The sequence below is a fragment of the Natator depressus genome, chromosome 2 (genome assembly GCF_965152275.1).
Source record: "Natator depressus isolate rNatDep1 chromosome 2, rNatDep2.hap1, whole genome shotgun sequence".
NCBI classification, from domain to species: domain Eukaryota; kingdom Metazoa; phylum Chordata; order Testudines; family Cheloniidae; genus Natator; species Natator depressus.
Window position 1 is genome coordinate 248,205,494 of NC_134235.1, and position 26,153 is coordinate 248,231,646.

Below are 26,153 nucleotides of genomic sequence, written 5' to 3' on the forward strand. Positions count from 1 at the left end.
ATCGTTCATTTCTTCCTCCTCCTCCATATTGCACAGTACAGCCCCCAAGGGACCCGCTCCCCTAGAAGTGGCATGGAGGACAGGGAGAACTGGCTTTGAGTGCAGGAATTCCCCAGAAGGCCTGCTTGGCTCAAACCGTGGCCCTCAAGACTCTTGTCTCTGTATCTAGGGAGCACGCTTAGGAGGAAGAAACAGCATAATTTGAAAACAACAAATGTGAAAAACACGAGTGAGAGCTACAATGAGAGATACATAGCAGAGACGTTGATAATACACTAAGTAAAAATCTTGCATGATAAATTCTGTCAAAACTTAACTTTTTTTTTGTTTTTGTGTAGTCTGTTCTGTTATGGCAGGCAGAGTAAAAGCAACTCTCTGAGGGGAGAGTTCTGAACACTGTGGTATATTAAAGCTCTTTTATAATGGATCTTAAAGATTTTTCCCACATGAAAACTTTCCAATGAACTTCATAATTTTGTAAAACCTATAATTTGTCTTTTCAACCTGAAGTCTAATAAAAAGTGTGTCAGGACAGCACAATTACCATGATGAGCAGTTAACTGAAATCAGATGGTTCAGGTGACTTCTGCCTCCCCAACTTGCAAATTGTTAAATTTTATCTAAGCATTATGTAGATCCTGTTGATAAGTGACTTGCCTCCATACTTAATCTGTAGCTTTTGTCTGTGCGAGGTCAAAGTGCATTGCTGCCATTATTATTTTTATTTATTTGAATTACAGTAGCACCCAGAAACCCCAACCAGATTAGGGGACCATTGTGCTTAGGCACGCTATAAACATACAGTAGAAAAGTCCCTATACCCAAGAATCCTCTCGTCTCCATTTTTCGCATCTGGCCTTTGATTTCAGCAGGGGGAATTCCCTGGGGCAACAGAAGTGCCTTTTCTTCCTCCCATGAAATTCCATTCACATTTGGCAGAGCTAGTGTTAAAAATGATTTCAGTGCAGAGGGAGGGACCCCCAGACCCATCCTCCCACTCTGGGAAAGTACAGAAGAACCTCAGTTACAGACACCTCAAGAATGGAGGTTGTCTGTAACTCTGAACAAAGCCCAGCAGCAGCCGATTTCCCTCCTCAGCACAGGTAGCTTCTAATAGTGCATCCTTCTCCTGGCTGGGGAAGGGTATGTGTGAAAACAGCGCCTCCCCCTCCTGGCCGGGGAGGGAAGGGGGTGGGGGAGGCTGAAAGCAGCACAGAACCCAGCGTTGCTCCTACTCTTCCGGCTTTGGCTGCCGTGGGCTGGCAGCCCCAGCATCTTCACCTTTTAGCTGCAAGTGGCAGCCCCGCAGGAGGGATGGGGTGAGGACAGGCAGCCCAGAAGTGCCTACCGTTAAGATGCGATACAGGCACTGTACAGAACAGTATTTGCATTTTTGTTTTTTGTTTGTTTGATCCCCTCTGCTGCCTCATTGGTTACTTCTGGTTTCACATGGTGTCCGATTGGCGGGTCAGTACATAACGCTGATGCTCATATCTTTGTGGTTCTCCTGTAGCCTTGTCCTGCTGACAGCTAAAGGAATCAGTCATTAGCTCACATAGTAACAGTTTGTGCTATGGTGCTAAAGTGTTCCACTTCAGACTCTGCTGGTGATTCCTAGGGGCAGAGGAATGTTACACTTGTACATAATAGATTTTTTTTACCTTTTCTTTAAAAATAATTATTATAATAAAAACTCTGACATTACACACAGAGAGACTTCTTATTGAAAACGGTTATTCAGGTTCCAAAGTCAAGCACTTGAAAGTTAGGAAATGCCAGATTTGATTGCCACACAACCTCAGTTTGGCCTCCTTATGTGTATGCATAATGACAGACTGTGATGATGTAATTAAAGACTATTAGAGAATTGTTCTGAGAATAACAAGATGAAATTCAATAAAGACAAGTACAAAGTACTTCACTTGGGAAGGAGAAATCAAATGCACAACCACAAAATTGGGAATAAGTCAGTAGGCAGGAATACTGCTGAAAAGGACCTGGGCATTATAGTTATATGTGAGTCAATGGTATGATGCAGTTGCAAAAAAAGGTTAATACCATCCTGTGATGTATTAACAGGATGGTTGTATGGGAAACACGGGAGGTAATTGTCCTGCTCTACTTGGCATTAGTGAGGCCTCAACTGGAGTACTGCGTCCAGTTCTGGGCACCACATTTTTAGGAGAGGTGAGGACAAATTGGAGACAGTCCAGAGGAGAGAGCAGAAATGATAAAAGGTTTAGAAAACTTGACCTATGAGGAAAAGTTTTAAAAAAAACCTGAACATGTGTAGTCTTGAGAAAAGACGACTGAGTGAGGACCTGATAACAGGTCTTCATCTGTGTTAAGGCAGGGGTGGCCAGCCTGAGCCTGAGAAGGAGCCAGAATTTACCAATGTACATTGCCAAAGAGCCACAGTAATATGTCAGCAGCCCCCAATCTGCTCCCTGCCTCCCTTCCACGGGCAGGCCTGCCGATGAGTGCCTCCCCATCCTTCCCCGTACCTCCTGATCAGCTGTTTTGTGGGTGCAGGAGACTTGGAGACGGAGGAGTGAGGGCATAGCAGGTTCAGGGGAGGGGCGGGAAGGGGTAGAGTGGGGGCAGACCCAGGGGTTGAGCAGTGAGCACCCCTGGCACATTGGAAAGTTGGCCCCTGTAGCTCCACCGTCCGAGTCAGTGCCTATACGAGGAGCCGCATGTTAACTTCTGAAGAGCCGCATGTGGCTCCGGAGCCACAGGTTGGCCACCCCTGTGTTAAGGGCTGTTACAGGGGCATGCACAGGAATTTACATTTGACCCCTTTTTTGGGGGGGACAGAAACTCACTGCCCCCCCTTGCTGCCAGCCATGTGGGGAGCTCACTTTCTCTTCTCCTGACCCGCCCCAGGACAAGCTCGATCTTCCCTCTCCCTCCACCTGGCCCTGGCCTGATCTTCCCTCCCTTCACATGGCCCTCTCCTCAGTCCCAGCAGGAGCTTTATCTTCCCTGCCTCCGCAGCACTGGGGTAGAGAAGTTCTGTGTCCTGGATGTTTACTGGGAGGGGCCTGTGCCCCTGCTTGCCTTCACTGCCTCCCCTGGGCTGTTATAAAGAGGAGGATGGTGAATTGTTCTCCATGTCCACTGCAGGTAGGACAAGAAGTAATGGGGTTAAATTGCAGCAAGGGAGATTTAGGTTAGCTATTAGGAAAAACTTTTTAACTATACGGGTACTTAAGCTCTACGCTTTACCGCTTTCAAAGGAGGTTGTGGAATTCCCATCACTGAAGGGTTTTAAAAACAGGCTGGACAAACACCTGTCAGGGATGGTCTAGGTTTACTTGGTCCTGGCCTCAGTGTCAGGGGCTTGGCATGATGACCTCTTGAGGTCCCTTCTAGCCCCTCATTTCTAAGATGCTATTTTTCCATAGGACCCCTGCCTCATTCAGAGCATGGGATGGAAACACAAGGGGGAAGAATTAAAGGTACACGGGCAACTGTGAATCTGGCATTTCCTGACTTTCAAGCACTTGATTTTGAACTTTAAGTCACATTTTTTTTAACATAGATTTTTGTGTCATAAAATATTTACCCATCCACACTTGACAATTCCTCTCCCTGCTTAGGGGAAACAAACCTTTTGTTCTTGCAGAAACTGCTTAAGTACCAACACTCAAATATGAAAAAGGTGTCAATTAGAGAGAACATATTTTTATGTCCAAGGACAATAATTATGGACTCCCATTATTTCATTTTTGAGCCATTATACAGACTTTAGGCACATATTAAAGTTCTCACTTTAGGTAGATGTGAAGAGGAATGATACTTCCCTACTTAAATATTTCTTTTCTAATAGAGTTATTACTCTGACTAACCTATTTGAAAACATTTACATTAAAGGGGAAAATGTAAACAGTGATTTTTATAGCCACACAAATGGAATCTTAGCCGTCTTCTTTCTTGTGAAACAGAAGTCAAAGAACAATCTGCAGAGGAGGATGCCCAAGCCGAAGTGGACAGCAACAAGCAGCTAACACCAATTCTTCAGCGCTCCGTATCTGAGGAGTCTGCAAGCTCCACTGCCTCCATTGGTGTTGAAGCCAAAACCAGGTTAGTAAGTGACAGATGGGTGCTGAGTCAGTGGTGGGGGAAGGGCTAAGAGTTGAGTAATGGTTCAGAGAATGCTGGGGGAACAGGCTTGGGACAGTGCTGGTGCTTTAAAGCATTAGCAGAAACCTTGTTGGCAGCTGCTATATTTGAGACTGATGATTTAATTAGTCTGCAGGGAACTGGGGGTGGAAAAGCATGTTTCTTAAGTGTCATCCTCCGTTATCACACAACACAGGAGAAATTCAGAATTGCAAAATATTAACTATTTAAATGTAAAAGTTTGGGGGTTTGTATACAAGCAGATACACTACATCCACTAGTAAAGCCTTTCTGGTGAGAAATAAAACGTGTGTTATATATAACAATGGTCTAACAGTACTTCAGAGGATATTTTTCTACCTTTTTAGGAATCCTTTTTTTTGTTTTGTTTTTAAATTTTATCTTGTATGCCATAATCCTACTTTTACTTTTCGGAGTCTCTAACATGCAAATAAATGTTAACTGTATTTTACTTTTTCCCTACATTTTGGGTACCTGTAAATTACTAGTGCCAATAACAGTAACAGTCATATGACACTAGCAAGAACAAGGCCTATCATGGGCAGGCACCACTGGAACAATGTCATGGAACTCTGGCAATACTCCTCTAGCCAAGCCTTCAACACAGCTAGTTAGCCCAATAGTGGGCCTCTGTTGCAGAAGGTGTCATATTAGTTTAAGGAGCCTTTATGATATGGTTATATGTTTTTGACAGACTTGGATTAAAAATAACCAAACTCATTTCACTTCCACCTTGTCAGAGTTTACACCTGTGCCCCCAGATACAAAAGGCTAATGCCTTAATTGCCTACCTTGCCCACCTTCACAGATTTTACATGGTCACAAACTTCTGTTAGAAGGGAAATATCTTGGGAGCTACACTGATATATCAATAAAAATGAAAAGTGTGTGTGTGTGGGTGTGAGAGAGAGAGAGGAGAATCTTTATAACCTTGCTCAAGAAACCATCTCATGATACTGATAGGGCAGTAGCTGGAGAGTTTTTCTCAGATCTTTTTTTAGGGGGAAAAATGTATTGAGAAGGTGCTGGCAAGGCAAGTATCTGGAGTCTGCAGGTTTCCTTGATCCCAGATAGTTTGGTTTTAGGCCTGGATGTAGTATGGACATTGCATTGATGGCAAAATTGGGTGGTCTCCTCCTGGCAGTGGACAAAAATCAAATGTCAATTTATTTTTATTGCTTAATCTAATCCTGCACCCATCTAAAATCAATGCACAACTAAAGAAAAACTGCTGTTTTTTATCTGTCTTCTATATCATTGTCCATGAGTGGTGGTGACACCTCTTCCTGGCAGGGTTAGAGGGAATAGCTTTTGAGTGGCTCCACTCCTTTCTGTTAGAAAGAATTCCGGATAGATGAAGCTGAATACAGTAAATATTGACCCTCAATTCTGTAGTGTCCCAGCATGCAGACAGAGAGAACATGCCAAGGTTTAGGGAGAAGGAGAATATAAGGTCAGAGGGGTTAGGGTGGATTGTGAATCCATGGAAACTTGAAAACTAGGAGGGCAGTTTTGAAGTTTCATCCAGATTTTTTTTTTCTGTAGGAAACATTTATACCCCTCCTAAAGCTTAGAAATTTGAGGTCTCAGGGAAACCATGGAAGAAAGTATTGTAACAGAGAAGGCAGAAATTGATCAGAGCGTGAAAAAGTAGCAGCAAGGGCAATGTTGAAGTAATGCCAAAACATTGGCATTGTTCTGCAGGTGGGAGATACACTTCGTGGCAAGGGTAAAGTGAAAGTAGACAAAGTCTGGGGTAATGGATGCCTTCAGGATTTCTGACTTTAATCTTTGAAGCATTTAGGAGAAAAGAAGTTACAGTGTAGTCAGGGAGTATCAGTATTACTTTTATGCAGCTGATATCCAAAGCTTTTTTTTTCTTGTACTTCTTCTCTCTGATCTCTCCTAACTTTGAGGCTAACTCGGACATCTCTGAGGGTGATGCTGGAGAATAGAGCCAAGGTTGTAACCTTAATGGAACTACCCAGCAGAAAGTGTGTTTGTGTGTATGCTTACGCACATGTGAGTCCAGGAGAGAGTGAACTACTAGTTGTGAATAAGAAATGGAGAAAGGAGTGGTAACAGTGTTAAGATTAAAACTCAGAAAGTAGAGTCCTGGAGACACCAAAATAAAAAAGTAGCATCAGAAGTCATGCTGAGCTGAAGTAGGCTGAAGAGAGAGAGAGGCATCTGTGCTCAGAAATGCGTGGATTATTGATCTCTTATAGGGCAGTAAGATCAAGCAGAGATGGAGTCATGGCACTGACAAAAGCGGTGCTGCCAACTTTCTCAATGTTTGTCTCATGATGATTGAACTTGCAGTATTAGCAATACTCAGGGCCAGATTAATCTTTTATGGGCTCCAGCACCTGGACCGTGGCCCTGTACCCCACTCCACCTGCACTCTGCACCCTCTCATGGGAGGGCAGGGGACGGAGAGGAGCAAGGAGGGGAGGGGACTGAGAGGAGCAAGCGGCAAGCAGGACCTTTTCGGGGAACAGGCTGAGCAGGGTTGGGGCCTCAAGGCAGAGCACAGGCAGAATAGGGGGAGGGAAGGGGGTTAGGGCCAAGGTCCAGGTGCCGGGGCCCCTTCCGAGTGTGGGCACGCCATTGTAAACCAGGTAGTGGCAATACTACAAAAGGCATAAAGAAACAGAAATTGGAAAGGGCACATTAGGCACTGCTTTATTTCACAAAGGAGATGTGGTTGGTTACTGAACATCAGCTGTATATGTAGTATCTGTGTACAGAGAAAATAAGGTGCCTGATTTAAAACAGGAGCAGAGTTCCTTAACTTTTTGGTCTTCACAGGTAGAACATTAAAATTTCTTTCTTCATTCCTTTCTCCACTGAGTGCTACAAGGAGTTCTCTACAAGGCACAGAGATTAGGTTACCTAGACAGAATAGCCCTCCACAGGGATTGTCAGGAGAAATTAAATCTTCAAACAGTTGTGGATAAGCTGTATTTAATGTTACATACACAAAAAATGTGTTTAAAAAGAATATTGTTATGTTTGCTAAGTCAAGCACTCAGAAATTACGAAATACTAGAATTAAGGTTGCCTGCACAACCTTAATTGGGCTTCCTTGTGCAGATGTAGTATGATTTAGGCAAAGATTTTGTCACCATAACTTTTAGTAAAAATAACAGACAGGTCACGGGCAAGAAACAAAAATTCACGGAAGCCCGTGACCTGTCTGTGACTTTTCCTAAAAATAAAGGTGGGGGGAGGGTGGGGAGAGGCGGAGGGGGACAACTAAAGCCTGAGTGGGGGAGGATGATGTGGCGTAGGACGCAGAGTCCAGCATCTTTTGTGATGGTGGCTGGGAGCTCCGGAACCCGCTGACAGCTCCAGCCCCACTGCTCCGGGGCTGAAGTGGAAATTGCCATGGAGGTCTCTGGAAGTCACAGAATCTATGACCTCTGTGACCTGATCTTATCCTTAGTTATGATACAGTCTTTAATTAAATGATGAATGTGTGGGCCTAAGCCTTATTTACTGTACACTATTCAAACCCTGTTCTGAAGACAGAATTATTAATTTCCTCATGGGCTTTTCTATGGTGCACACCACTGTAGTCTGAGTTCTTCACAAATATTGAATAATAACATCATATTCACTACATAGAATCATAGAATATCAAGGTTGGAAGGGACCTCAGGAGGTCATCTAGTCCAATCCCTGCTCAAAGCAGGACCAATCCTCAACTAAATCATCCCAGCCAGGGCTTTGTCAAGCCTGACCGTAAAAACCTCAAAGGAAGGAGATTCCCCCACCTCCCTAAGTAACCCATTCCAGTGCTTCACCACTTTCCCAGTGAAAAAGTTTTTCCTAATATCCAGCCTAAACCTCCCCAACTGCAACTTGAGACCATTACTCCTTGTTCTGGCATCTGCTACCACTGAGAAGAAGTCTAGATCCATCCTCTTTGGAACCTCCTTTCAGGTGGTTGAAAGCGGCTATCAAATCCCCCTCATTCTTCTCTTCCGCAGACTAAATAATCCCAGTTCCCTCAGCCTCTCCTCATAAGTCATGTGCTCCAGCCCCCTAATAATTTTTGTTGTCCTCTGCTGGACGCTTTCCAATTTTTCCACATCCTTCTTGTAGTGTGGGGCCCAAACCTGGACACAGTATTCCAGATGAAGCTTCACCAATGTCGAATAGAGGGGAACCATCACATCCCTCAATCTGCTGGCAGTGCCCCTACTTCTACAGCCCAAAATGCTGTTAGCCTTCTTGGCAACAAGGGCACACTGTTGACTCATATCCAGCTTCTCGTCCACTGTAACCCCTAGGTCCTTTTCTGCAGAACTGCTGCCAAGCCATTCGGTCCCTAGTCTGTAGCAATGCGTGGGATTCTTCTGTCCTAAGTGCAGGACTCTGCACTTGTCCTTGTTGAACCTCATCAGATTTCTTTTGGCCCAATCCTCTAATTTGTCTAGGTCCCTCTGTATCCTATCCCTACCCTCCAGCATATCTACCACTCCTCCGAGTTTAGTGTCATCTGTAAACTTGCTGAGGGTGCAGTCCACACCATCCTCCAGAACATTAAGGAAGATATTGAACAAAACCGGCCCCAGGACCGACCCTTGGGGCACTCCACTTGATACCGGCTGCCAACTAGACATGGAGCCATTAATCGCTACCCGTTGAGCCCGACAATCTAGCCAGCTTTCTGTCCACCTTATAGTCCATTCATCCAGCCCATACTTCTTTAACTTGCTGGCAAGAATACTGCGGGAGACCATATCAAAAGCTTTGCTAAAGTCAAGGAATAACACGTCCACTGCTTTTCCCTCATCCACAGAGCCAGCTATCTTGTCATAGAAGGCAATTAGATTAGTCAGGCACGACTTGCCCTTGGTGAATCCATGGTGACTGTTCCTAATCACTTTCTTCTCCTCTAACTGCTTCAGAATTGATTCCTTGAGGACCTGCTCCATGATTTTTTCTAGGGACTGAGGTGAGGCTGACTGGCTTGTAGTTCCCCAGATCCTCCTCCTTCCCTTTTTTTAAAGATGGGCACTACATTAGCCTTTTTCCAGTCATCCGGGACCTCCCACGATCGCCATGAGTTTTCAAAGATAATGGCCAATGGCTCTGCAATCACATCCGCCAATTCCTTTAGCACTCCTGGATGCAGCGCATCCGGCCCCATGGACCTTGTGCTTGTCCAGCTTTTCTAAATAGTCCCAAACCACTTCTTTCTCCAGAGAGGGCTGATCACCTCCTCCCCATGCTGTGCTGCCCAGTGCAGTAGTCTGGGAGCTGACCTTGTCTGTGAAGACAGAGGCAAAAAAAGCATTGAGTACATTAGCTTTTTCCACATCCTCTGTCACTAGGTTGCCTCCCTCATTCAGTAAGGGGCCCACACTTTCCTTGACTTTCTTCTTGTTGCTAACATACCTGAAGAAACCCTTCTTGTTACTCTTAACATCTCTTGCTAGCTGCAACTCCAAGTATGATTTGGCCTTCCTGATTTCACTCCTGCATGCCTGAGCAATATTTTTATACTCCTCCCTGGTCATTTGTCCAGTCTTCCACTTCTTGTAAGCTGCTTTTTTGTGTTTAAGATCAGCAGGGATTTCACTGTTAAGCCAAGCTGGTGGCCTGCCATATTTACTATTCTTTCTACACATTGGGATGATTTGTTCTTGTGACCTCAATAAGGATTCTTTAAAATACAGCCAGCTCTTCTGGACTCCTTTTCCCCCTCATGTTGTTCTCCCAGGGGATCCTGCCCATCAGTTCCCTGAGGTTGTCAAAGTCTGCTTTTCTGAAGTCCAGGGTCCGTATTCTGCTGCTCTCCTTTCTTCCTTGTATCAGGATCCTGAACTCAACGATTTCATGGTCACTGCCTCTCAGGTTCCCATCCACTTTTGCTTCCCCTACTAATTCTTCCCGGTTTTTGAGCAGCAGAAAATGAGGGGTGGTTGTTGTTAACTCCATTTTACAGACAGCAGACTAGGCCCAAAGGGATTAAGGTCAAAACTATCCACTAATATTAGGTGCTCAATTTGACATGACTAGGACCTGATTTTTTAGAGTACTTTCCGATGAAGTGAGCTGTAGCTCACGACAGCTTATGCTCAAATAAATTTGTTAGTCTCCAAGGTGCCACAAGTACTCCTTTTCTTTTTGCGAATACAGACTAACACGGCTGCTTCTCTGAAACCTAACATTATATAGCACTTTTTATGTGTAAAGAACAGCTCCCATTGACTTAGATGTAGCTGTGAGTGCTCAGCACTTCTGCAAATTAGATCTCAGGTTCTGAAATTGGGCACCCAAGAAAATGAGAAACACAGAATTTGTGGCCACCTGCGAACATTTTGGCTTAAGTGACTTGACTAACCTCACATAGGAACTCTGTGGTAGAGGCAGCGATAGACTCCAGTTACATGGGGCAGTGTGCAGCTGCCATAACCATTAGACCTTCCTTTCTCTCCCTGCAGCCCTGTCTCATTCACTGCACACCTTCCAACTTCTGTAATAAATGAAGCAGGTATCCTACAGGTAACATCTGCCTTTAGTACACAACCATGATTCCTCCCCTGAACAGGTCCATATTGGGCACTGAATGAGGCCTGTGGAAAAATTAGTATATGATCATGTAACTAAAGACTGTACCATGATAGCATACCTATAAGGTGCTAAGTAATCGTTGCTCAGGCAATTTTAATTCTGGCATTTCCTAACTTTTGAGTGATTGGCTTTGCAACCTTAGAAACCTTCTTTTAACTTCGTTTTTGTGTGTGTAATTTCCTAGATTTTTTTTTTTTAAAGCAAACTGAAAGGACATAAATTCCATCATATGGCAGCATATTGACACCCACATGGTTCATCAGGAGGGTCAGAACCTTTAGATCTACTGCATAAACCTCTGCCACTTGAGCTATCGGTGTAACTGACAGTAATAATAGGTTGTCATTCTCTGTGTGAACCATCGGAGGGGGTGAAACACAGTTTGTCAGGGAGTTTCATGGATATTTGCTGGCAGAAGAGAAATGGTGAAACTCAGGAATCCATTCCAGGTTCTGGAGGGAAGTGTGCTTTAGTGGAGACACAGACTCAAAGGGTTGGAAGGGACTGCAAGGGTCATCTAGTCTAACCCCCTGCCAGGATGCAGGAGTTGCTGCGTCCAAACCATCCAGGACAAATAGCTAGCCAGCCTCCCTTTGAAAACCTTCTGTGAAGAAGCTTCAATAACCTCCCTCGGCAGTCTACTCCATTGTCCTACTGTTCTCAGTTAGGAAGTTTTTCCTAATATTTAATTTAAATCTGCTGTGCTGTAGTGTGAACCCATTGCCTCTTGTCCTGCCCTCTGTGGCAAGAGAACAACTTTTCTCCATCTTTTTTATGGCAGCCTTTTAGGTATGGGAAGACTGCTTTCATGTCCCTCCTTAATCTTCTCTTTTCCAAACTAAACATATCCAGTTCCTTCAGCCTTTGCTTATATGGCTCGCATTCCATCCTTTTGATCATCTTGTCATTCATCTCTGGATCCTTTCCAGTTTCTCTACATCCTTTCTATTCCTTTGTGACCAAAATTGGACACAGTACTCCAGCTGAGGCCTAATCATCGCTGAGTAGAGCGGTACTATCACCTCCTGTGACGTGCATGCTATGCCTCTTTTAATGAAACCTAAAATTGCATTTGTGTTTTTTTCAACAGCATCACATTGCTGACTCACGTCGAGGTTGTGATCCACTACAACTCCCAGATCCTTCTCAGCAGTGCTGCTGCCAAGCCATTTTTTCTCCATTCTGTATTTGTGCATTTGGTTTTTCTTCCCTATGTGTAGCACCTTACGTTTTGTCTTTGGTGAATTTCATTTTGTTGTCTAGAGCCCAGTTCTCCAACTTTTCAAGATCCCTCTGAATTTCGGCTCTATCTTCCAAAGTATTGGCTACTCCCTTCTAGCTTTGTGTCACCTGCAAACTTGAACAGTACAGTAACTTCTCACTTAACGTCCTCCCGCTTAATATGGTTTCAATGTTACGTTGCTGCTCAATTGGGGAACATGCTCGTTAAAAGTTGTGCAGTGCTCCCTTTTAATGTCGTTTGGTTGCCTGCTCTATACGCTGCATGTAAGATTTTTGTGGAAGAGCAGCAACTTTACAAGGGAGCATTGCACAAGTTCCTCTTCTCCGCCTCCTCCCCCTCCCTCCCAGTGCTTCCCCCACCGCCAAACAGGTGTTTGGCTGCGCTTAGGACTTTCTGGGAGGGAGGGGGAGGAGCGGGGAAGCACCACGTCTCCACTCCTCCCCTCTCCCTCCCAGAAAGTCCTAAGCCCGCCAAACAGCTGTTTGGCAGAGCTTAGGACCTTCTGGGGGCAGGGAAGGAGCGGGGATGCGGTGTGCTCCAGAGAGGAGGTGGAGTGGGGGTGGGAAGAGGTGGGCCTGGAATGGAGCAGGGATGGGAAGAGGCGGGCCTGGAGCATCCCCCAGCAAAGTCGGTGCCTATTCTTCTCCGGGTAGGCTGGCACTGCTGCTGCAAAGGTGCGTCCTAGCGTCCTTGCCTGCAGCGGGCTGTGCCTGTGTGGGGTAAGCCAGGGGCACTTCCCAACCACAGTACAGTATATAATGTCATTTGTCTGCCCCCCAAAAATTTCCTTGGAACCTAATTCCCCGCATTTACATTAAATCTTATGGGAAAATTGGATTTGTTTAATATCGTTTCACTTACAGTTGCATTAACTACAACGTTAAGTGAGGAGTTACTGTATACTCTTTATACCTCCATCCAGGTCATTAATAAAGATGTTAAACAACACCAGACCCAGGACAGATCCCTGTGGAACATGACTGGAGACCTCCCTCCAGTCTGACGACATTCTGTTAATAGGTACTCCTCTGCCTGTTCCTCATGCGCCCAAGCTTGGCCCATTCTACCCTGTCCCAGTCCTGTCTCCATCATTTGTGGGGCCTTGTCCCAGTCAAATTTTCCTTCCTTTCCCAGTCTCCACTCTTCAGGCTTCTCGTCCCAGTCTCCTTGCCCAGTCAGTCCCAGTTCCCCTGACCCTGTTTCTCATCCTATCTGTCTCTTCCCCTTTCCCTCCCTCCCCCACCCCCCACTCATTGGCTCCTAGCCCCAGACTCAGTCCTTCCCCCCCCCACAAACACACACACCTTTCCTTAGACGTTGCCCCGCTGTCCTTGTCCATCCAGTCCCAGTGTTTTTCCACTTCTGCCAGCTCCTTGTTTGATCTCAGTATTCCCCTTCCCCAGCCAACTGGTCTACAGTCACCCCCCTCATTTCTCTCACTGGCTACCATCACCCAAACAGTCCCTGCCCCTCATTCCCAGTCTCAGTCCCCTTGTGCAACAAGTCCCAACTTGTCCTCTCCTTCCCCCACACCCCCTCCAGTCTCGCGGTCTCCCTGCCCAACTAGTCTAGTATCACACCCCCCCATCTCCATCCCTCAGCTCCTGGTCTCACCAGTCCCAATCTACTCCTTCCCCTTGCCCCCCAGCCTGACTTTTGTGCCCTCTGCGTTTGAATCAGATGGCTTCCTCCTCCACATTGCCTGTTTTGCCAGCACATGGCTCATTGAAAGCACAGAAAGAGACAGGCTCCATGCTCTCAGCTCCAGTGCCTGGCACCACCTCGGTCCAGGGCAGCCGTGAGCTGCAATTGCAGAGAAAGTCCTTTTGAGCCCTGATGGCCTTGGGCTGGAGGGAGCATGCTCAGTCACTCTGTGTGGGGATGGCGCATACTCAGTCACTACATGGGGGTGTCTCATGCACAGTTTGGTCAGCACTAGGAGTTGTGAGAAGCACAAACTTGCTTAGTGGGGACAGACTCTTCAGAGATTTTAGCTGATAAGCCCTAGCAAGTCTCTATGGAGCATGTACAAATAGGCCTTTGAAAACTGCTCTTTGCAATCTGGCCATGTTTCAGTAGATTTTCACAGGGATGGCAAAGACACCCCCCCCCCCCCCACCGGGGTTAAATTTCAGATCTGTTTTCCAAAGCATGGGGGCACTCGTGCATTGCAAGGAAAAGGTCATCAGTATTTTTAACCAGTGCCCAACAGCATATTTTCCCTAACTTAATTCTTGGAAATGGCTGAATTTCCACCACCTCTACCGTGCTTCCTGCCCCCCCCCCCCCCAAATAAAAACAAAAACCACAAAAAACAAAAACTAGACTGAGGCAGATACTAGACATGGAAAATTTCAGCTGCAATGGTTAAAATTTGACAAGTTTTGTAAGCAACAGAAAATAGGGTCTTATAATGGGAAGTGTCAGGGGACCTTAATAATAGGCAAGATTACCAACCTCACTTGTCATATGTAGACAGTGCACTTCTTTTTTCACTGTATTTTCGTCTGTTTAGGGATGGAGTTTTGTTTACACACATGAACCATGGGCTTTGAGCTGCGAAACATCTTTAGAAATAGTCCTCAGACCTTTTCCATTTTGCCACTCATCTCTTAAATCAGCCTAGATTTCTCACTGTTGTTCCACTCTTGCTTAAGGGTTAAAAAAAAATCTATTCCGGCAGAGCTTGAAGAATAACTGTAGATGGCCTCAGGATAATTTTTCTATTTCCGAGCTTGCAATTTGCTTTATTTAAAACCAGTGGTCTGATAGCACCCCCTCTATTTAGGGCGCCTCATGGGTTTCATTATATACATCTTCTATTTTTTGAACATTTGTAATTGAGCTTTGAAAATTTACCTTGAGCTGAAACCTGCCACATAATGACTCTGAACAGGAGCACAGTGTGGACATGCAACAGCGGTTTAATTCCAATGCTTTAATAAAAGTTGCACAGAAACTTGCCAGTTTAGACATACCCTTAGACTTGGTCTACAGTGCATGCTTACTTCAGTATAACTATGACTCAGGGTTGTGAAAAATCCACACCCCTGAGTGACGTAGTAATACTGACCGTAACCTCCTGTGTAGACTGCTCTATGTCAGCAGGAGAGCTTCTCACACCAACATAGTTATCACCTCTCGTAGAGGTGGAATTATTAAGATGATGGGAGAGCTCTCTCCATCGGCTTAGTGTGTTCACCAGATGTGCTACAGTGGCATTAAGTTGGAGTAGTGGGTCACGTACGTCGTTGGGAGACAAACTTAAATGAAGACACATCCACAGCTAACTTGATGTAAGCTGCCTTGCCTCAACCAAGCCGTGTAATGTAGACCAGGCCTAATACTGATGATGCTGTGAAATCCTATTTTTCCAAAATATTCCATTTCATAGTATTAAATCAAACTTAGAGTTCTGTCAGGAAAAACAAATGTAGAAAATATATAGATCAGGGCCTGATAAAATACATCATGGAATACTCAAGGAGCTGACTGCGGAGATAACTGAGCCATTAGTGATTGTCTTCAAAAAGTCACGAAAGATGGGTGGGATTCCAGAGGACTGGAAAAGGGCAAATATAGTGCTGATCTATAAAAAGGGGAATAAGGACAACCTGGGCAATTACAGACCAGTCAGTTTAACTTCAGTACCTGGAAAGATAATGGAGCAATTAATTAAGCAATCAATATGCAGACACCTAAAAGATAAAATGGTAAGTAACAGTCATAGATTTATCAAGAACAAATCATGTCAAACCTACCTAATAGCTTTCTTTGACAGGGCAGCAAGCCTTGTGGATGTGGGGGCGAGGTAGATGTGATATATCTTGACTTAGTAAGGCTCTTGAGACTCTCTCACATGACCTTCTGATAAACAAACTAGGAGATAAAGCCTAGATGGAGCTACGATAAGGTGGGTGCGTAACTGGTTGGTAAATTGTTCCCAGAGAGTAGTTACCAGTAGTTCACAGTCAAGTTGGAAGGGCATATTGAGTGGGGTCTCACAGGCATTGGTTCTGCATCCAGTTCTGTTCAATATCTTCATCAATGATTTAGATAATGGCACAGAGAGTACACTTATAAAATTTGTGGACGATACCAAGCTGGGAGAGGTTGCAAGTGCTTTGGAGGATAGGATTAAAAGATCTGGACAAACTGGAGAAATGATCTGAAGTAAATAGGATGAAATTCAATAGGGACAAGTGCAAAGTACTCCACTTAGGAAGAAACAATCAGTTGCACACATACAAAATGGGAAATGACTGCCTAGCAAGGAGTACTGCAGAAAGGAATCTGGGGGTCGTAGTGGATAACAAGCTAAATATGAGTCAACACTGTATCAGTGTGGCAAAAAAAGCAACCATAATTCTGGGATGTATTAGCAGGAGTAAGCTGTACACAAGAAGTAATTCTTCCTCTCTACTTCGTGCTGATTAGGCCTCAACTGGGGTATTGTATCCAGCGCCACATTTCAGGAAAGATGTGAACAAATTGGAGAAAGTCCAGAGAAGAGCAACAAAAATGATTAAAGGTCTAGAAAACATGACCTATGAGGGAAAATTAAAATAACTGGGTTTGTTTAGTGTGGAAAAGAGAAGACTGAGAAGGTACATGATAGTAGTTTTCAAGTACATAAAAGGTTGTTGTTAGGAGGAGGGAAAAACATTTTTCTCCTTAACCTCTGAGCATAGGACAAGAAGCAGTGGTCTTAAATTGTAGCAAGGGCGGTTTAGGTTGGACAATAGGAAAAACTCCCTGTCAGGGTAGTTAAGCACTGGAATAAATTGCCTAGGGTAGTTGTGGAATCACTGGAGATTTTTAAGAGCAGGTTCGACAAACACCTCTCTGGGATGGTTTAGGTACTACTTAGTCCTGCCTTGAGTGCAGGGGACTAGACTAGAAGACCTCTCGAGGAGGTCCCCTCCAGTCCTCTGATTCTATTTCAAATTTCTACAATAATTCACCCAATCTACACAAACCAAAGGTTCACACTTATCTAGTTCATCGTTCAAAGTGCTATGGTGTCTGTGTGAAAAAGGGATCTGAAGGCAAGTCAGACACCAAAAAAGTGTCACATGAGCCTTTTTAAAACAGCCATTGTAAACATCAAATAATATCTGCCCCACCCAACAAACTGCTATAGAAAAATAAAGCACTGCACAAACTCCAATGAGCATTTTAAAATGATAATACAACCCAAAAGACAGTTTGCAGACCTTTTCCACCCCCTGTTCAAATGGAAATCCTGGTGCAGCCTTAACTGTCGTGGTGCTACATCCCACCATAATATTTCTACGATACATTAGGGCCAGGATTCGAGATAATGGCACAAGCTGGTGTCATTTGATCAGTGGGTTCCTCGGATATACTCTAACTCCTCCTCCTTCGCAGAAATAAACTGCTTTTAATAAGCAAATTGTTCTAAAATTCTCATTGATAGCAAAATTGTCTTGAAAATTGCTTGCACAATGGGGGCTGGAGGAGACTTTGGGAAAGAAGGACATCCATTGAGTTGAATGGGTCAGTTTATACGTCTCAGAGGTATTGTGTCAGGCTTTTCATCTCCATAAGATGTTCTGATTTATCTGAGCACATCCCATTGAGATGAATGGGACACTTCACGTCTCTGCAATCTTCCTGTGTTTTAGAGGGTTGTGCAGAACCCTCCTTGCTAACTCTAGACCCCAAAGTGGAGTACAGAGCCTGGGACTCCCCTCCATATCCCTTGTCTGCCTTCCGCTAAGAGATGTGTTCCTCACAGCCCACTGGTTACCACCTCCCTTCCTCCCTGTTGCTCCTCTACTACTGGGCAGGGGGAGCATAAAGGTGGCCAGGAGGAGTACAGCTGGTAGCAGAATGGCAATGAAGAGTTCCCAGGAAGACTCCCATTGCCCCCGACCCCCACTACCACCTCCTTCAAAAAGCCAAAAGAAACTAACTGCCTAAAAACTTCATTAACACTGAGGTAAGGTTAACTTCAGTGCCACATGCTATTGCAGAATGTTGTGTGCACCTGGACTTAGTTAGTGATCCATTTGGATGCAGATATATCTCTCTTCATATCTGAATGCAGAACATTACCACATCTCGCAAGTAATCCCTGTACCGGTCAGCATGGCTGTTCCTAACACAGTATAGGGCAGTTGGAGTGCATGCAGACAAAGGAATGAATACAGTTGTGTGGGGCACAACATACTACATGAGAAGGCTCGTTCACATTGTCATTCCCTGTTGTAGCCACAGGGCAGCCCTGGCTGAAACAGTATCTTGCCAGTGGCTCTTTATGGTGGGGCTGGTATGCGCTATAATGTGGTATGTCCAGCTTTTCAGAGGTTTAAGCAGAGGTGCACTTGACTTTGGGGAACAGTAAAAGGTACTATTGGTCAACCTTAACTTTGTGTTAAAGTGTTTGGGTAGTGAATTGTACCTTAATTTTCTAGTTGACAGCGAGCAAGCAGGAAGAGCTTGTTCTTCTCTTTTAACTGAAGAGTGTACAACCACTTACACAATACTGCATGTGCTGAAATGAAATCGTCTGAACAGTAAAGTCTGTGTTTCAGGAGGGCTTCTAATGAATGTATGTCACTACTTGAGTGGAGGAAACCATGATTGTTTTTCTCCTTTCCTCTATGACTTGAACTTTTTCCATTGGTTCATTCTAGTGCTTTTTGGTGGTATTCTATTTCTGGTTGGAACATGGATGAGTGGGAGGACTCAATAAATGTGACTGGCATCTTGGTTTGTTGTCAGGGATTTGGGTAGGTTCTGCTGTTGGGATGGATATTGATTCAGATTGCTCTGTGGGGCAGGAACATAAAAGGTCAAGCTGCTCTACTGAGCATGTTTTTGAGCTCACTGGGTTTTGTGGTAGAGGGTACAGGTTTAGCAGCTGGAAGTTTGGGTCACCATTTATGGTTTCTCAACATAGCCTTTGACTAGGAGCAGACATTAGCCTTCCTAGGTATGTGTATGCTGCATTTTAAAACCCATGGCAGTGAGTCACAGAGTCCGGGTGTACAGGCTCAGGCTTGTGCTGTGGCGCTAAAACAATGGTGTAGATGTTCCAACCTGGGCTGGAGCTCAGGCTCTGAAGCCTGGGGAGCCTGAGTGGGTTTCAGAACCTGAGCTCCAGCCCAAGTCCAAATGTCTACACAGCTGTTGTTAGTGCAGTAACGCGAGCCCAAGTCTGTAGACCTGAGCTCTGAGACTCGCTGCTGTGTGTTTTTAAAACACAGTGTAGACATACTCACTGCCCTCAATCAAAATATCCTTCCCAAGCTAACTACCATTATGCAATGTATTGTATTCTCGTTGTCCACCTTGATGCCAATTTTTGCTCTGTGTGGGAGAATTATATGAAACACTCTTGATAGGTTCTGTCTTCTCAAAGGGTCTACACTACAAGATCTACAATGGCAAATCTATAGACACTTCCTACAGCAGTAGAAGGGGTTTTTCTTACACCTCTTTGAGGGCAGTATTTAGGTTGATGGAAGAATTCCTCTAGCGGTGTCTACAGCAGGGCTTCGTAAGTCATCTTAACTATGACTCTTAAGGGTATAACTTTTTCACAGCCCAGAGTGACAAAGCTAGGTCAATTTAAAGCCATGTCTGCACTATGAATTTACATCGGTATAACTACATTGCTCACAGGTGTGAAAAATCCACACCCCTGGGAGCAACGTAGTGTTAATGATTTAACCCCCTGTGTACACAGCACTATGTTGACGGGAGGCTTTCTCCTGTCAACATAGCTACCGCCTCTCAGAGAGGCGGAGTACCTACTCCTGGGAGAAGCCCTCCTGTTGGCTTAGGTAACATCTTCACTGAAGACCTTTTCATCATGCTCTAACGTTTAAGTGTAGACCCTCCCTAAGTTTTAGGTATAGACTAGGCCTAAAGCAGCAGTATTATTCCATCCTGAATGGCAGTGGGACATGCTCTGGATTTTAAGCAGTATAGAAGAGAACAGAATTTGGCCCATACAGATGAAGAATTAAATGATGAATTTCTATCCATTTTAACAATGTCTGGAACAGCATAAAGACATAGGTATAATAGTGGTCTGCTTGCTTTTCTATTTCAATCAATTATGAAGAGATCAGTAGGTGGCATGTTAACTTGCTCATTATCTCCATTTTAAAATATTACTCTGTTCTGTAAACATCTGAAATCTGATCACAGGACTTGATTTTGTGAGTTGCTGAGTCTGAATTGAGATCTCTTCTCCACTCCCCTTAAAATAAACTGAATATTGATATATGGGAAAGGACCTGGATTTTTAAATTGTCTGTCTCTCTCATGTGTTAGTAAAAGAAATTAGCCTTTGTCCATACAAACAGGGTTTAAAATATTTACGAAACAATTATTAGCTAAAAGGCTAAGGGAGCATCTACAAAGGCAATTACATTCCAGAATAGCTATTCCTGATTAACTCAATGTGTGGATGCTCTTATTCTATATTAGTTTAATCACTATAGGTTAAGATAATTCAGAATGAGACAATCTTATCAGGAATAGCTATTCTGGAATAATAACTCCCTGTGTAGACAAGCCCTGAGTCTGTTGTTAGGTTAGCACAGACAATGAGAAGGCAGACTTCCATGAAGAATGTGTATGTGCGCATGACACGCACCCACACCCCTCCCAAACTGCTGAGAAGTGGAGGCTTTGGAGATTTCTACTAGAATTCTGTTCGTGGGTTCTGGTGTGGTTGGGGGTTTCTTTTCATATAAATGTCTGGCTATTAGATTTGAAGCCCAATTGCCCCATATTTCTCTTAGAAATGAGAAGCTTTCTTTTTGTCCTTCTACCTCAATCCTAGAGTCTTCTGGCTGCTGAGAGAATGTAGGATCTCCATTGTTCGATTCCTCCCCAGATTCTTGGCTCCTAAATGGGGGAGAGTGTGTCTGCTACTGGGCCCTTAAACCAAGGCTGCTGCTTTTTTGCTTTTTTTCTTCCTCTCTGAACACACCACTGTTTACATCGGCTGCTGTGGTTCATAGCTTTTCCCAAGCAGTAGCATGAAACTGACATGATTCTTTACATTTTCACAGGTGCCCAAACCATTCTGAATAGCAGCTGTGAAACTGACTAATTTTGTTAATTTCAACCTATTGCTGCTTGGGAAAGCTGCAACCTGCAGCAGAGACCCTGCAGCTGTCTCCAAACCTAGAAAGTCCAGTAGCGCTCCAGTACTGGGTTATATAATAGCATCATATTTGAAATATCTTCTATTTCATTCTTTATGTATCGTAATGTTTTGTTTGCTATTTTGACTGTTTTACATTGAGCAGGTTTTTTGTTTAACTATTCATAATGATCCCAACAACTTTTGTAAGTTGTTCCAATTAATTTATAGACCAGCCACATGTGTATGAGTAGTTCAAATTATTCTTTCCAATGTGGAAAACTTTGCATTTGTAAACACTGAGTTTCATCAGCCAGTGTGCTGCACTTTCTCCTACCATTAAGTTCCTTTGAAGTCTCTCACAGTCCTCTTTAGGTTTGACTACCCTAAGTAATTTTGCCCCCTGATCTGCAAGCTATGTGTATGAGGGCAACTAACATGTTTTCACCTAATACTCTGGTTGGGCCATATTCTCTGAAATGTGAATAGCTACTAATTTGTTGCTCTGCCATATAACATTTGAAATTACATTTACATTTACAGCCTGGAAGAGAGATCTCTCTTATCTTTATGCCCTTTTCATGAAACTTAGATTTTTCTTTCTTCAAAACATTTTTGTGTTCAGGCATATTTTTGTAAACATTTCTGAAATTAATCCATTGATCAGTACTCCGTTATGAGCAAAATCTCTCCTGTGGGTTGTACATTGTAAGTATAGGCCAACACCTATCCTGTGTAAAGCAGGGTCATTGGGGGCTGGAAAGGGGTCAACATGGGACGTGAATATGCACTAAGGTTCTTTCCCAAAGCAGCAGGGTGGGGTCTTCTCTAGCACTCTCTTGAATGCTATGAGAGGGACCCAACTAAGGTTCCTGTTGAAGCAACATGGCCCCAAAAGGGTGTGGTCTGCCAGTTTGGCATGGCCAACCCCACATACATGATCTAATTAGCAGCATGTTGCTCCTTCTTGGGCCACTCTTGAGAAGTGCTCCAGAAAACCATGTCTTCCTGTTCAGCCTTTCCATGTGAGACAGCCAGCTGTGTGCTAGCAGAATGTCTCCAGGACCTTCTCTGCACCCAGTCCTCTTCCCCATCTTCCCTTCCCCAGTGGCATTGTATTGTAAGGGCAAGATTTTGTCCAGTCTCGGAGTACATTAAGTCAAGGTTAAATGGCCGTATTGGATTGTCATAGTCCTCTGTTCCAGGCTGCAACTTTTCCCTTTTTAGTTCTTCTTTCTTCATTCTGCTGTTGCTGCTGCTTGTACCTGACTTTAGGTATCTCTACACTCGAAATGCTGCAGCACTGTAGCGTAGCTGCTTACCAAAGCAATGGAAGGGGTTTGTACATTGGTATAGTAAATCCACCTATCCAGGAGGTGGTAGCGAGGTTGACAGAATTCTTCCATCAACCCAGCAGTGTCTATAACCCGGGCTTGAGTTGATTTAATTACATTTTTTGCAACTCTGAGCAATGTAGTTAAGCCATCCTAAATTTGTAGTGTAGACCAGCCCCTTGACTAGCAGTGCAGATGATCTGTTATTCTTTCCAAATCCTAGTGAACACTGTATTGTAATTGGATCTCCAGGAGACTTTTTTTATTTTTAACTTACTGCTCCCAAAGTCCAAATATGCCACCTCAGAGATGTGCTTAAATTCTATTTAAATGGAGCTCTTTCCAAACCAGGCTTCCACCCAAGTGCCAGATTCCCTTAGGCACATTTTGGGGATCACATAAATACACATAAAACAAAGTTGCTCACTTAGGCGTAAAAACGTGTTAAATGATTTTTCTCTTTAAACAGTTTTTATGCAAATTTAAAAAGTTCACATTTTAGGTTTGTGAATGTGGTTGTTTTAGAAATATTGTGCAGTAACCTCCATATGATGTGACACAAGGAGTTCTGCCAGAACTGTCATTATGCTTTGAGTGTTAATATAAGATTGCAAATGGTACAGGGATAACTTACTTAACAGGTCACAGTACTAAATACGTGTAAGTTTCCTCAAGTATAAGTTTAGGCTGCTGTATTTTTACAATGTTTGTGTTAAATGGATTATTATTTGTATATGATATGTAGCTATAACTGGCCTTTATGTAGTCATTGCTGTGAGTGTTCCATTATGCTGATCTTCCCATTAGTGTGTGTGTGTGTGTGTGTGATGTTTTGTATACAATAGATAATGCATGCATTTGTATTGTATATGCATGGTTATATGTTATACATACTGTGTGTTATAGGTATACTGTGTGTTATAGGTATACGTGCGTGTGTTTTCCACTATATTAGCTTTTTGGTGGATATGGGATTGTAATAGGATAGTTCATCTCTTTCCCATTCTCCCCCGCTACTCCTTTTTTCAGTCACCACCATTTAGGTTTGCACACATCTTTTGGATTACAGTAGAGTATGTGTGGGGTTTTTTCCTGGATAGATTAAGGGCATAGGAAAAATAAAAAATCTTTATTAACTTGGGTGTGTTCCACTTTTTTAGCAGACTTCCGTGGAAGAAAAACAAAACTATAGTTACATAGCTTTAAATAATATATTTAGTAGTTACATTACACATTTATTTAAAGATACACTTTAAATTATTGTTTATATTTTATTTATCGTACTTTGTATTCTGTTTGAGGAAAGTCAAATTGACACAAAACATGACAATTAATAGGAGATCCCCCAAGAGTATCCTGGTTTTTAAAAGTTTCCTCTGCTTTGCAGCGAACAACTCTGCGCCTTTTGTTACTGTGGTGAACGAAGCTCATTAGGACAAGGAGATTTAAAACAATTCAGTCCAACGCTAGCGTTTATCATCCCCTGGAAGAACCAGCCTTTAAGTAAGAGTGAAACCAATGACAGCAGCGATGGAGCTTATGAGAGAACTCCAAGACAAAACTCAGTGCCGCGCAAACAAAGAGGACAGAAGAAGTAAGTCTGTTTCATCATAAAAACTTCAGTCATGATTTTGTTGTAATGTTGATTATTGTAGAGAGGCCAGGAAGCATATATGCAAACATTCTGCAGTGATAAATGAATAATTTGAAAATTTGAAACTTGATGCTTAGTATTATTAATCTGTGTTTGAAAAATTGCAAACCATGTCAGAAAAATAGCAATCTTTCTTCTGCTGCTTCTTGTTAAGGTTTTTTCCCCTAGAAGCGAGAATGTGCTCTTTTTTTGGAGAGTACAAAAGTAAAAGAGACAGACTTACTTTAAAAGTACAAATGTGTTAGTACGTTTTAAATAGATTTTAGAGAGAGTATGCAAAAGAACAGAAGAGGAGTAACAGATTAGCCAGTTGATTTCTAAACTGTTGTGTTTGTGTACTTTGGGGAGGCAAGAAGCGTGTGTGTGTGAGACCTTGTAATCTTTCTTCCCTGGCCCCCTCCAGAAATAATCCTTGCGACTGTAAAAAGCAACATGCTATGTGAATACAGTGTATTCTACTGTGATTAGAACTCTTTGTTGTTTTTGTGTATGTCAATGTTCTGCTTTTAATCCATTGAGGTATAGTAGTATCCCAACTGCCTTTTGCAATACAGCACTTTTTAATAGCTGTTTCTGAGAAATTACATTCACGTACACATCCCTGTATAGTCCATGTTGAAAGGTTATTGAATATATTTATGGAAATGAAGTTTAAAATGCATCCATAACTACAAATGCAGATTTTTTTTCAGTATTTGCATAATGGAATAGATTTTTTTCTTAATATATATTTGGATTTTGTAATTCTGGGTTTTTGGCGTTACCATGGTAAAATGTGTTTTTGTTTCAGAGCTGTCTTGCTAATATGTGGATTCAGTTGTGCTGGCTGATTAGTAGAGGTTTTTGTAGCCTATGGGAAAGTGCAAAATTAATTTAGCTTGGAACAACTAAGCAGCTCTGTCCCTTGAGGGTGATGATGTAATCATCCCCAAGTGCCATGCTGGCTAACATCCAAGTTTAAGTACTAAAGCATTGTTGTGTTGGAGTTTTCTGATTGGTTGCTAGCTTTGGACTGCTGCCAATACAGTGAAGAAGTGAAGTAGGAAATGAAACAATAACAAAGAGGCAGCCTTTTAAAAGGATTTAAGGTGGTACATTTTAAGGAATCCTGAATTATCAAGGCATATGTAACATTAAAAGTACTGTAGACATTTAAATTTAAGTTCACATTCAGATTAGGTTTATTCAATTTTTAAAATTTTTTAGTTTAATAGCCCTTAATTAAGTATGAATGCTGAATCTCCATATAAACCTGGCAGCGATTTTATCCATTTGATATTAAGGAATTATAAACACAAATTTAAAAAAACAGGTACTCAGATTTCCTTATTATAAAATCTGATATGAATGTGTAATTCTTTTTTAGATTGATTCAAAACTGATAGTAATTCAGTAACAGGAGCCTATGTGAATAATATCTGGTTTGACTGCATCTAGGGGTACTTGCCCTTTTTGGGTAGAATGGGTTAATTTAATATATCAGTTCATAAGGGGACTGTTTTGTTCATAGTAGTAGGTGCTAGTCTTGAAGGTTTTGATTTCTGATGTTGGACACTTTTTTTTTTGTTTGTTTGTTATGACATAAGTCATTAGGATATAACTTAGTGCCAAGGATTGAAAACTTCATCCACTCACCAATAATGAGAGAGAAGCTTTTCTTGACAGATGTGGAGGGGGTCTTAGCCATCAATTATTGCACAACTTAAGCTTTCACTTACTTTTCCCCATCTCCTTGCCCTTATGTTTCTGAAGGTAACCTTCAAAATAAGCCAAATGTAAAATGAGAGAATTTTCTATTCCTGAGTCAACACACAGCTCTGTTGCCTGCTGTAGCTCATAGATTTACCAATCAGTAAGGTAAAATTAACATAAATTTGGTCAGGTTCACTGTTCTTTTTCAGAAGGGTATGAGCATCATGAAACTGTCAAGAACTATGGCAGTTTCATGCTGCTGCTACTGTGGACATCTATGAACAGCCACGGAGGCATATGCTTGATTTATTAATGAATAGGGGACTGCCAAATTCACAGCCATGAAAAACAGGTCACAGATTGTGA

General features: G+C 43.0%; 1 protein-coding gene across 2 annotated transcripts in view; it reads left to right on the plus strand.

Moving 5' to 3' along the window:
* The window catches only part of KMT2C (lysine methyltransferase 2C), a 328,020-nt gene that overhangs the window by 96,444 nt on the left and 205,423 nt on the right, over positions 1–26,153 (plus strand). For both annotated transcript variants that reach the window (XM_074946303.1, XM_074946304.1), the window contains exons 3-4: positions 3,948–4,086; positions 23,829–24,035. In XM_074946303.1, the coding sequence (XP_074802404.1) occupies positions 3,948–4,086; positions 23,829–24,035 (346 nt within the window). The remainder of the gene's footprint in view (positions 1–3,947; positions 4,087–23,828; positions 24,036–26,153) is intronic.